The sequence below is a fragment of the Micropterus dolomieu genome, linkage group LG10 (assembly GCF_021292245.1).
Source record: "Micropterus dolomieu isolate WLL.071019.BEF.003 ecotype Adirondacks linkage group LG10, ASM2129224v1, whole genome shotgun sequence".
Classification (NCBI taxonomy): domain Eukaryota; kingdom Metazoa; phylum Chordata; class Actinopteri; order Centrarchiformes; family Centrarchidae; genus Micropterus; species Micropterus dolomieu.
Window position 1 is genome coordinate 29,073,262 of NC_060159.1, and position 12,251 is coordinate 29,085,512.

Below are 12,251 nucleotides of genomic sequence, written 5' to 3' on the forward strand. Positions count from 1 at the left end.
TTCCCCCCCCCCCCCCCCCCCCTTAGCTCAGTGGGGGGGGGGGGGGTCGAAAAAACTATAAAAATCTTTCACTCTAAGTTGCATAAATAACTTTAAGGCTCCCTTTAATGTAAATATACAGATATATAAATATTGAACAACCAAAACGATTCAGAAAACGACTGAATCATCTAAATAATTTAACGCTAATATCTGAGGAGATATTTTCTATTTTCTAAACAATTATTATTTAGACCTGCAGATTCGTTTAGAGAAAACGTTTTAAATTTCAGTCACAGAAACAGACTTCCTTTATCAACCTGTTCTTTCAAAATAAAGCTCTGAAAAATCAACGAGGTTTAGTGGTTTGAAACGTTTCTCACCTTCATGACGAAGCACCGGGCGATGGCGACGGGGTCGTTGTCACACAGGTCGAGAGCCTGAAGCAGCTCGCTGTGAACAGGAAACACCGTCACCATGACGACAACAACAACAATAACAGTCAGCTGGGATTATCCACAAACAAACAGTTTGCAGGTCCGTTTAGCAACTGAGCTTTTGATCACGTACCCTGTCTTCCTCAGCAGCTGGTTAACCCTCTAATTTAATTTAGTTAAATTAAAACATCCACAATAAAGATATTTAATAACTGATATTTAATGACTCTCTGCTGATGAGGATCATGTGATCAAAAGCTCCAGAACAGCTGCTAAACGGCCCCTGTGGTGAGTTCGAACAACAAAGTGTGAGAAAGTGAAACGTGTTCGTTTGGTCCTGCAGCTCAACAGATTTCAGTCTGAAGACGATCTGAGAGGAATGAACCTTTAACCTTCCTGTCTGACAGCAGGTGGAGTGACGTCACCTGTCCAGCGGGTGACGTCACTCCACACCTGTTTACTGATTATTCAGTCTCGAAGCCTCTGGAGGTTTGTAACGTCTAAAGAAGCCGTAACAGCAGGAAGTCTCTCAGGTGTTTCCAGGTGAAAGGAGACGTTCAGCACAGCACGCAGCATGCGGTCGGCCGGGAGCTCCTGGTCCACAAACCAAACTCACCTCCGACGTGAAGGAGAGTCGGCGAGCGAGTCCTCTGAGGAAGCGCTACAACGACACACCTGTTTACACCTGACGGGGGATTATCATGACGATGATTATCGGTTATTGACTGAATCGTCGGCCACCTGTTGAACTCGTAGATGTCCTCGATGTTTCCAAAGAGAGCGCAGACCTGCTCGGGACGGATGGACAGGTCACACTGATCGATGATGTGGGCCAGGTAGTCCTGCAGACAGAGGAGGACAGGTGTTAAGCCAAGTCTGTCTTCCTGTCGTGCCTCAGCCTGTCCAGCAGGGGGCGCGCTGACTCCACTGTGATTCACACATTAATTATTAGGTTCTTTGCATTTCAACACTTAAACCCTCTTTTTATGTTTCAATTATTGATTTATATTAAATTAATCTCATTTATGTTCTGAAATAAAACAAATGATTCTAAAATGTTTATATGTGTTTCTTTTTTGCTATTTTTAAATTTCATTTGTTTTCTATCTACTTATTTCTCTATTATTATGCAACAACAATTGTGTGATCATTTAAATTTGATTGTTTTACATGATAAAAACATTTTTAAAATAATTTAATTCTTAATTATGTTCTATTAAATATTTATTTCACATCATTATATTGTGGATTTTACATTGATGTGATGTGGTCTACTGTTGCAGGACTGCAGGACGAGTCGGGGTGTTGCAGGTCCAGGTCTTCCCTCTGGGTTCAGGTCTCTCTGTGATCCTGACCGTTACATAAGCAGCTAATCCCGCCGCTGCAGAACGTCTTAACCCGTTAATTATAGTCTGTGACGGCGTCATTAAGAGGAGTCACTGGCAGCTCAGAGACGACAGCACACAGATCTAAACGTCCTACACAAATATAAATACAGTATTTATACTACTTCTCATTATATATGTACACGTCTGTGTTTGAACAGGAAGTCTGGGACTGCTGCACTTCCTGTAGCTTCACCTCCTTCACTGCCAGTGTTGTTGTTGTTTATGAGGCCGTAAAGTTATAATTCTTATATTTAATGAAGTCAGACGCAGTATGTGACGTGCAGGAAGACAGGAAGTGCTCTGACTGTTAGCTCACCGCTAACGCTAACACAACCTCTACTGAAGGTTTACTGGCTTTTATTTTGAAGCTGCCGCAGGAAACACCATTTAAACAGATAACAACACTTCCTTATCAGTTAAATACTTTACTCAAATGCTCAAATGAATCTTTTTTAATTTGTTTTCCATGTCTTTAGTTTTAAAAATAATTAAATTTATTTCTGTTTCACATTAAGAGAAATTATTTTACTTTAAACGCAGTCACACGGCAACAATAATTTTATATTTAGAATTTAAAACAAATTATTTAATGCAGAAAAAGTGATTTTACATTAAAGACAGATTTTATTAATCTAATTATTCTACTTGACGCGTTTGAAACACAGTTCATACTTTATAAATTCTGACGTTGTTGAGACAAAGGATCAAAGCGTCTCACCTCTACGATCATGCGCAGGTCTCTGACGTACATCCGCTCCGTCTCGATGATCTCCATGACGACCCGGTCCAGGTAGGTCAGCTGGGGGTTCGGCGCCATGGTTTTGGCTATGAACGGCGACACCTGCTGGCGGCGGCTGGAGAACCGGCTCGGCGTGGACGGTTTGTTGTTGTTGTTTGTGCGATTGACGCTCCGCCCCGCCTCGTCGGGTCCTGGCCACGCCCCCTGGCCCTCTGCAGAGCCCCCCCCAGGGCTCAGGTCCAGGTGGATGTCGGAGGTCTGGGTGGACGGCGGGGGGGCGAGGTTGTCGTCCCCGGAGCCCGAGGACAGCGTGGAGATCAGGCTCACCGGGCGGCGGTCGGAAGAGGAGGAGTCGGAGGGCGTGGCCGACGGAGCGCGCTCATTACTGCTGATGGAGGCGGTGGACAGGCGGGAGGAGTCTGAGGAGAGAGGGGGGGTGATTGACAGGTGAGGATGACATCATAATGATGTCACTGAACAAAGCAGTTCGCACTGACAGCGTTGTGATGGTGATCACACCCATCAATCAAAATCAATCAGCTGATTCTGTACGTTTCCTTAACGATCGAGGTTCCAACAACATTATCACATTATTATTGATTATCATCCACTGATCAGCTGATCGTTCTGATCTGCCTTTCACAATAAGAGTCTTACTAAGATCACTGCTGCCTTTCACAATAAGAGTCTTACTTAGATCACTGCTGCCTTTCACAATAAGAGCTTCAGTGAGGAGGCAGAAACAGACTTTAAGGAGTTTGTTATTTGTTCCCGGACAGACGTCTCGATGATGTAACCGCACACAGATGATTATTATTAAGAACTCCCTGAGCTAAAAATAAACCCAACAGATTCCTCCTCTACCTGCAGCGTTTCTATCTGCTCAGAGGAATTTACAGAATCTCTAGACTCGTCTAAACCTGTTCAGTTTAATCCTGACGAGGTCTTTATTTCTGCAGGCATATCGCACAATCTAGACGCTGCAACGATCTCCTCAGGAAGAGGAAGTGACCCTGAATGATTCAACATGTCTGACGTCTGTTAGACACGTCGTATAAATCGATTCTGTCTCGATCCTCAGTGATGGCAGGCGTCACGCAGCGGCTCAAAAACTCAACTCAAACTTTAAAAAGTGAGAACATTGTGTGTTGAGAAGTGGTGACGACATCAGGGCTCAGGTCAGAGGGGTGATTAGCTCAGCAGACCAGAGCATCCACGATATTCATGAGGACGACAAGATATTTTAATACGATACAGAACAAACATCTAATGTTGACAAAGTTAACAAGTTAATTTCCTTCATCCTGGAGACATTTTCTGCACCAATCAATGGCGGAAATGTTTTTATTTATATAAAAGGGAAAAACAAACCGCATCTTGTTTTTTTAGCTTAAGTTACTTTTTTTGGACGATGCAGATCTTTCTTCTATATTTCAACTACATTGTGTGTTTTTTTTATACAAATAAACCTTTCATTTGTTCTGTCACATTTCTTTTTGCTATTTTTCAGAACATTTTTTACAAATGTAAAAAGTGTTGGGGACACGTCCTCCAGTGTAAACGTCTCCTGAGTGTTCTTCACTAAGAGCTCGACAGATGAAGTCTTTACATTGCAGCTGAAACACAGACAGCGTGTCAGATGTCAAATATCCTGCTGTAATAATCTAATCTGACTTTTAAAAACTAACTCAGAAGGTAACTTTATACAGTAAAGGTCAACTTCCTCCATATCAGAAACTACCAAAAGCCATGTGTTCGTCTCGCTGGGCACAAACCACCTCTGCAGTCAGTAAACAACCAGGAAGCCAAAAACAACATAATATCACCATGGTTACCGCTTGACAAAATAAAACTTACTGAGCCGGGACGTTCGACTCAAATCTACAGATACTTCATGAGCTCAGTCACCAGAGTTTCCCCAGTGGGTCCTGATGATGATGATGATGATGACAACCCCCCCCCCCATCAGCCAATCAGGTTCCTTCATCAGCAGGTTCCCTCTGATCTGATCAATGACACTGATTGATTTGTGATCTGTGTGAGTCTGCTGTGATCGTCTGTGATGTGACAGTTTGGTGTTCAGCAGGCGGCCGTTTTGAGCTCATGGTGGGAAACTCCACGAAGAAAAGAGCTTTAAAGAGACTCTCAGGTTTCCAGCTGTTGACTTGAACAAGATTTACAGCTTGGAAAGTATTTATTACAGCAGCTTCCAGGACATGAAGCTGCTGCTCACTAGTTTTAAAACTACTAGTTCTGCCTCAGTAGCTTCAGAGACATTTTAAACACATTTAAATTATTTAAACGAATAAGTTTAAAAAACAGTTTCCCACCTCGCTGCTCAACACGGCCGCCCTGCGGTCTGGGTGCTAGCGAACGTACCGGCTAACCACCGCTCAGAGGGTTTAGCTAAATATCTGAGCAGCAGAGACGCCGACAGCCCGCCGCCTGAGACAGAGAGACAACAGCACGGCGTTCAGTCCAGCAGGGAACAGAAGGAGATTCTTCCTTTAACAACACCGTTTGTTTTGCTAGCTGCTGTGGAAATAATTCATGAATGAAGATTCAATACTTATTAAAACCTTTTCAACATTAAGACTGCCGCACAACTTTGAGCTGTAACTGGTTAAGTCAGAAACATTTCTATAAAAATACATGTAATAATCTAAATAGAGACGGAGATCAGTTTTGTTTTAAGCTGTGAACGCAGCCTGAAACTGTGAAATAGGGTCTGTAGATTTGTTGAACGCAGCCTGTTGAAGCCTCGTTCATAAATAATATTTCACACAGGCTGTGTCCAAAATCACCAACTACTCGCCGTTTTGTAGTGCTGTCCGAATGTATAGCGAGAGCTATTATACCCTATATAGTCCTCTCAATGTATCCCAGAATGCATTTTGAAAAGTAGTGTACAGCCGATGGTCACTAACCAAGCCGTATATACCATCATGCACTGCGCTGATAGAAAAAACTGATTGTCCGACGGCAATGACGTAATTAACGGCACCAAAATAACGACGGAGTGGAGTCCGAAAGTGTTGTTTTAATGATGCGAGTGAGCTCACTGTTCTACATACATCTCCCTACAGAGGGGCAGGGAGGAGGGAATGAGACACAGAGGAGGGAATGAGACACAGAGAAAAACTATTTTTATCCACAATCACTTCAGTAAATCTTTGTATAGAAACTGTGGATCAGCTGATGAACCTGCAGCCTCACCAACACGTCTGTAGTTTAACTACAAACATCTGGACGACCAAGTCACAGCAGCTCCAGATGTTCCCGCTCTGCTCGCGTGGCCTGAACGCAACGACCGACTGAAACTCAAACTGCATCGACTTTAACTCAGATCCTGCCTCAAAGAACAAAACCAGATGAGAGTGTGTGTGTGAGTGTGTGTTTGTGTGTGTGTGTGAGTGTGTGTTTGTGTGTCCGGCTCACAGTTTGAATGAAAACAATTTCAAACTGTGGGCCGACACACACACACACACACACACACACACACAGTCCGTTAGCCGTTTGGCTTCCTGCCAGTGTGAAGTCAGCGGGGCGTTCACTGACCCAGCAGGAAGGGAATTTATACATGATAAGATGAGAGGGCCAGTCACAGATCAGTGTTTACTTTCAAACCAAACACCTGAACTTTGACCTCAGCAGCCGTTAGCGCCGACAGAGCGGCCGTGGCACGCTTCACTCGCTTCACACGCTCACACACAGGCTTTAACTAACAGTCCAAATGTTTTTAAACAAGTTCAAATCTCTTTCTCTCTTAGAAGCTGAAACATCCTCTGCCAGCGTTTCAGCTTCCCCAGGCTGACGGAGAGAACGAGAACCAGCCGGCATCAAACTCACCGAACCAGCGGCGGACGAACGCTCGTCTGAGCCGCCGCTCCTCCCCAACGCTCCTGAAGGAGATGTTCACCTCCTCCTCTGAACATGAGCACCTCACCACAGCAACACCTCCTCCTCCTCCTCCTCCTCCTCCGGCCAGACTGCGCCACATGCTCCTCTGATACCCCATCACCTCTAACTCAGTCCCTCAGTGACACAACAGGGAGAAAACACTGCGTTCTCCTGCAGCTCTAGAGACACCTGAAGGCTCCACAGGTCAGGAGAGAGTGAGGAGACGCACACATGTTACTACAGGAGGAGGAGGAGGAGGAGGAGCATAAAAAGAGAAAGAGGAGGGACAACAGACGGAGGAGGAGTCGCTCAAAGTAAAGATCAAAGAGGACAAAAGGAGGAAGAGTTTTTAAAAGGGAAGAAAAAGGAAATGAGGTGAAGGGAGCAGGAGGAGGAGGCGCAGGACAAGGAGCAGGAGGAGTAGGAGCAGCAGGAGCAAGAGGAGGAGGAGGAGGAGGAGGAGCAGGAGCAGCAGGAGCAAGAAGTGGAGGAGGAGCAGGAGGAGTAGGAGGAGCAGAGCAAGAGGAGGAGGAGCAGGAGGAGCAGCAGGAGGAGTAGCAGGAGCAAGAGGAGGAGGAGCAGGAGCAAGAGCAGCAGGAGCAGGAGGCATAGGAGGAGAAGGAGCAGGAGGAGCAGGAGGCGCAGGAGCAGCATGAGCAGCAGGAGGAGCAGGAAGAGCAGGAGCAGCATGAGCAAGAGGAGGAGGAGCAGAAGGAGCAGAGCAAGAGGAGGAGGAGCAGCAGGAGGAGTAGCAGGAGCAAGAGGAGGAGAAGCAGGAGCAAGAGCAGCAGGACAGGAGGAGCAGCAGGAGCAGCAGGAGCAGGAGGCATAGGAGGAGAAGGAGCAGGAGGAGCAGGAGGCGCAGGAGGAGTAGGAGCAGCAGGAGGAGCAGGAAGAGCAGGAGCAAGAGGAGGAGGAGCAGGAGGAGCAGCAGGAGCAGGAGGAGGAGGAGCAGGAGGAGGCGGAGCAGGAGCAGCAGGAGGAGTGATTAGGTGCTCTTCTAGTTTATTCCATGTTTTTAACTTTGACTCTGTGTTTTCACTGTAAAGCACTTTGCTGAAAAACAAAGTGTCTCCAACGTTCACGCCAACATGAAGCCTCTCTAAAACACTACAATACCCATGAGCCTCAGGGGCTACAGAGAAGAAGCCAGCCAGAGAACTGATCCCGAATGAGAGCATGATTAATGTTCACTTCACTGCCCACACAGACTTCTTCTCGTTAGTGTTAGTGGTTGTACCGGCCCTTTAAAGCCATTTCAACGGGTAAAAGGGGGCAGTGACGGATAAGATTCCCCACTGTGACCCATCCACCAACATGTCCCCGAGCACTTAGCTTAGCTTTGGATAGAAGCGTCAGCTGAATGAATAAATGTGAAAGCGCTGGATTGGATTTGGATAAGAATCATTGGGACACTTTGTTTTTATAAATATAATCTGTTTTCCAAACATAAAGCCACATTAGATTCCATCTGCAAAGACTAATATTCCTGCAGGCGTGTAGGCGCTGGGCCGTAAAAACTACAAGACATCCCAGAGGTCAAAGGTCAGAGTTCATCCCGAGGCTCTGGGGGAAACGAGACGCCATGACAGACGGCTGCCATCACAACAAACAGACGCATCATCACCTCCCGTCATGCATGTGAGTGCAGCAGCGCACCGATCTGTTTGAAGCTAAAGGTCTGAGCCGCTATGATCCTGCAGCTTCCTGTCTGAACTCTGCAGGACTCCACGGACCCCCTGAGGTCCAGCTGCCCCCAGACCCTGAGACTGGACTCACAGCACCAGGCTGCACTTTCCCTCTGAGGCAGAGCTGACTTCCAGCGCCGTGGTCAGCTGACCTGGGAGCAGCGTCTGGCTGTGGGTTTGTTTGTTTGTGCCACTGAGCGTCTCGGCGGGGCGGAGCCAAGAGGCAGAACAATGGCCGACTGTTCTGGAGACACAGCGGAGTTCTTTAACCACGACGTCTCGTCCTGTTGCGGCCGGACAGACGCCTGCTGTGACTTCAGACGGCCAATCGGCTTCTGTCTGCTCACAATCACCGAGGGTGGACAAAATATCAGAAACACGACAGACAAACAGGAAGCCGCGTGAGCGTGTGCGGCGCCTCGTGACCTCCGCGGGGTTTTCAGACACATCATGTACCTTCAGCTTCATTCTCAGCTGACCTCAGATCAGATTTGGTTTCATGTTCTCAAACCAACAGAATTCTGCACGTCCAGTACCGTCGCCTCCTCAGCGGTGACTCACGATTGGTCGGTTAAAGACAGAAAGAAACATTTAGTCCTGAACATGTTGACGCATCACTTCCTGTCAGTCTGACTGATCTGTGATCAGCTGGTGAGTCACGCTGTTCACCTGCTCAGTTACAAAACCTGAGAGTTTTACCTCCCCTCTGTGGAGGAGCGTCAGAGTTCCTGCGTGCCTCGAATGCCTCGCTCTGGCAGGATTAACCCCTCGTGTCCCGGCAGCTCACTGAGCTTTGTTACCATCTGATCACGCCTGGGATTTGAAAATAAGGCCGCACAGTGAAAAATGTTCGACAGTATTCTCAATAAAAATAAAAGTATAACGTTAATTTCACACATCTCCGTAGCCGCCATGTTGTTTCCACATTACGACTGAAAGCTCAAACACACAGAAGTCAGGAGAACGACCTTCTAACTCGGGAAACGAGGACATCCAAGCAGCACGTGAACGCACCGGGTAACGTATGACGAGAACGGGAGTTTGAGAGAGATCCACATCAAAGTCTCTCAGAGCGACTTTCCCCCAGACAGAAAACGCCAACGACATTTCTTTCTGGCATTTGGCGAGCACAGAGACTCCACAACAAAACTTCACGTCAGAAGAACTCGTTTAAAGTTCTGAAAATGAAAACTACGTTGTTTTAACTTGAAATTAACTTTAAACTAGAATGAGCATTTCCTTAAGAAAATGCGTGTGAGACGGTGCAACGTGCGGCTCCATCAGCTAAGACACTCAATGATTTGTTCAGCAAACAGTTAACATGCTGTTTTTCAGGGTTTTATCCATCAATCTCTGGAACCCGGAGCAAGAGCAAGACCTGAACCACCGGACTACTCAGATCCACTGTGAAGGGAAGGCTTTCAACTTTCTTTGTCAATCGTGTCTTATTCTGATCGAAAAAATGGCTCCTAAGCTCCAACAGAAGACATGTTTTGCTTATAAACATATTTTGATGGCTACTCCGCTGTTGAAGAATAAAATAAATGAACAGCCAAAGAATAGTGCTGTGAAAGACTTGATATCACGTTAACAAAAGACTGGAAGTCAGTAAGGACTCCACATTTTGTTAGCATCAAACAGCTCCGTAAATTTGCAAGCTTTAATATATTAATATCGTGACTCAAATCAACGTCAGGCACAAGAAGTAGTACTCTGAGGAGCGTCTCTGTATCTATCAGTGCAGCTGTTCTTATCTTCACTCCAGGTTTCAATAGTAAACCACCACAAGAATTACCAACAAAAAACAAACAACAAAAACATAAGTCACAAAGTATTTGTTTTGTATTTTAAACAAATAGGAGACTTATTAGCAAATTATAGCAAAACTTTCTTCACTGCCATGCATCATGGGAATTTAGCTCTGCCCCCGCTAGGTTGGAAGTCCCATAGGAACCCATTCACTTTAAAATGCATAAAAATATTAATATAAAATCTGTGTAAAGTTTAAAGCTATAATGTTCTAACATTGTGACCTGAGGAATTTGTGGTCAACATATTTAGTTTTTTATCATTAAGTTCAAACACTATAGGCTACAGGTGTTGACACCAGTTAACACTGGTGCCAGCTGCAGGATTCGAACCCACGATTGGAACAGGAGGTGCGGCTCCAGAGACTGATCACTAACTAACTGCACCAAAACAACAAATACAACTTTGAAAGATCAACATCTTTTCTGCAACTTACAGCTGAAATTGAGTCTCTAGCTGCACATATGCCGGAGCACTAAGCTCTTACAGTTGGAAGAGTGGAGTCCCTGCTCCCATAGGAACCCATTCATTTTAAAATGCATAAAAATATTGATATAACATCAGCAACACAGGTAATAGCACCCATAATAATAATAATGATAAAAAAACTAAATAGGTAGGTTTATTGTCACAGGTTAGAGAGTGAAAGTGAGTTTGTAACTCCTTTCTGCTACACAGCAGACAATATACACTAACACAGAAGCATTTATAAACGGTAAACAGGAATAAAGTGTCATCAGTGGAGCAGAGCTGAGGAGGAATCAGAGTTTAAGCTCAAAATGACTTCCTGCCGGCTGTTTTACAGCGAGAGCATCAAAATGAAGCGTGTGTGTGTCTAATCTGTCATAATGGGGATTAAGCAGTTAGTTAATCCAGTAAAGTGAGATTACAACACACAACAACAACAACGCTCCCCTCAGATCTGACCAATCAGCTGCCCCGACCTCCAGAAGAGCAGCGGGGCGTCGCTCTTCATACGTGGGTTAACGGGTTACTCAGATTATGATGTCGATATCTTGACTTTGGACCTTTTGGTTCTTCGAAGCTGCTTTTTAAACACAAACCTTTCAGACGTGCAGTTCACCGACCGCCAGCCGGGTCAGGGCCAAACAGGAAGTCAGGTTCAGAACATGCAGCTTACTGATTGATGGCTTGATGATCATCGTTAAGGACACGATGGCCAGAGGATCGGTTCTGAGAGGAGACCCTATCCATAACACCCAAATCTTCTAAATATAGATTTACTATTATAAATCTAATCTGGTGAAAAGTTCCCCGTTCATAAATAATGTTACTGACACAACCCATAACAGGGTTCACTGGCTATTCAAGCTGGATCTTATCAGGACGCAGCAATAAGTCACCTGTTGACGGGAAATTAACTTCCTCTACAGGTGAAGCAACAGGTTCTCACCTTAGTCACTCGCACACATCACAAGGGAACGTTCAAGAGGGCTTAACACAACTGTCTGTCGCTGAAGTGAGAGCCTGCATGACAGCCTGCGCGACAGCCGCACGACAGCCTGCACGACAGCCTGCCTGCACGACAGCCTGCCTGCACGACAGCCTGCCTGCACGACAGCCTGCCTGCACGACAGCCTGCCTGCACGACAGCCGCACGACAGCCTGCGCGACAGCCTGCATGCGCGACAGCCTGCATGCGCGACAGCCTGCGCGACAGCCTGCATGCGCGACAGCCTGCACGACAGCCTGCATGCGCGACAGCCTGCATGCGCGACAGCCTGCATGCGCGACAGCCTGCCTGCGCGACAGCCTGCCTGCGCGACAGCCTGCCTGCGCGACAGCCTGCCTGCACGACAGCCTGCCTGCACGACAGCCTGCATGCGCGACAGCCTGCGCGACAGCCTGCATGCGCGACAGCCTGCATGCGCGACAGCCTGCATGCGCGACAGCCTGCATGCGCGACAGCCTGCGCGACAGCCTGCATGCGCGACAGCCTGCACGACAGCCTGCATGCGCGACAGCCTGCATGCGCGACAGCCTGCATGCGCGACAGCCTGCCTGCGCGACAGCCTGCCTGCGCGACAGCCTGCCTGCGCGACAGCCTGCCTGCACGACAGCCTGCCTGCACGACAGCCGCACGACAGCCTGCCTGCACGACAGCCGCACGACAGCCTGCGCGACAGCCTGCATGCGCGACAGCCTGCATGCGCGACAGCCTGCGCGACAGCCTGCATGCGCGACAGCCTGCACGACAGCCTGCATGCGCGACAGCCTGCATGCGCGACAGCCTGCATGCGCGACAGCCTGCCTGCGCGACAGCCTGCCTGCGCGACAGCCTGCCTGCGCG

The 12,251-nt window shown here is 47.2% G+C and overlaps 1 protein-coding gene and 1 long non-coding RNA gene across 4 annotated transcripts in view; one reads left to right on the plus strand and one right to left on the minus strand.

Annotated features, from left to right (window-relative positions):
- LOC123977319 (pleckstrin homology domain-containing family G member 3-like) overlaps positions 1–12,251 on the minus strand; it is a 34,303-nt gene that overhangs the window by 15,032 nt on the left and 7,020 nt on the right. The window contains exons 1-4 of one of the 3 annotated variants that reach the window (XM_046059904.1): positions 6,393–6,576; positions 2,523–2,962; positions 1,158–1,258; positions 363–432 (exon numbers count right to left, since the gene is read on the minus strand). In XM_046059904.1, coding sequence (XP_045915860.1) covers positions 363–432; positions 1,158–1,258; positions 2,523–2,962; positions 6,393–6,561 — 780 coding nt within the window. In that variant the 5' untranslated portion in view covers positions 6,562–6,576. Of the gene's footprint in view, positions 1–362; positions 433–1,157; positions 1,259–1,671; positions 2,190–2,522; positions 2,963–6,392; positions 6,577–12,251 lie in introns of those variants that run through there. The other 2 variants (XM_046059905.1, XM_046059906.1) reach the window with 2 other exon arrangements.
- LOC123977365 lies at positions 7,432–9,020 on the plus strand. Its single transcript, XR_006826641.1, has 2 exons — positions 7,432–8,084; positions 8,168–9,020. It is a non-coding gene; the product is annotated as an uncharacterized LOC123977365 (long non-coding RNA).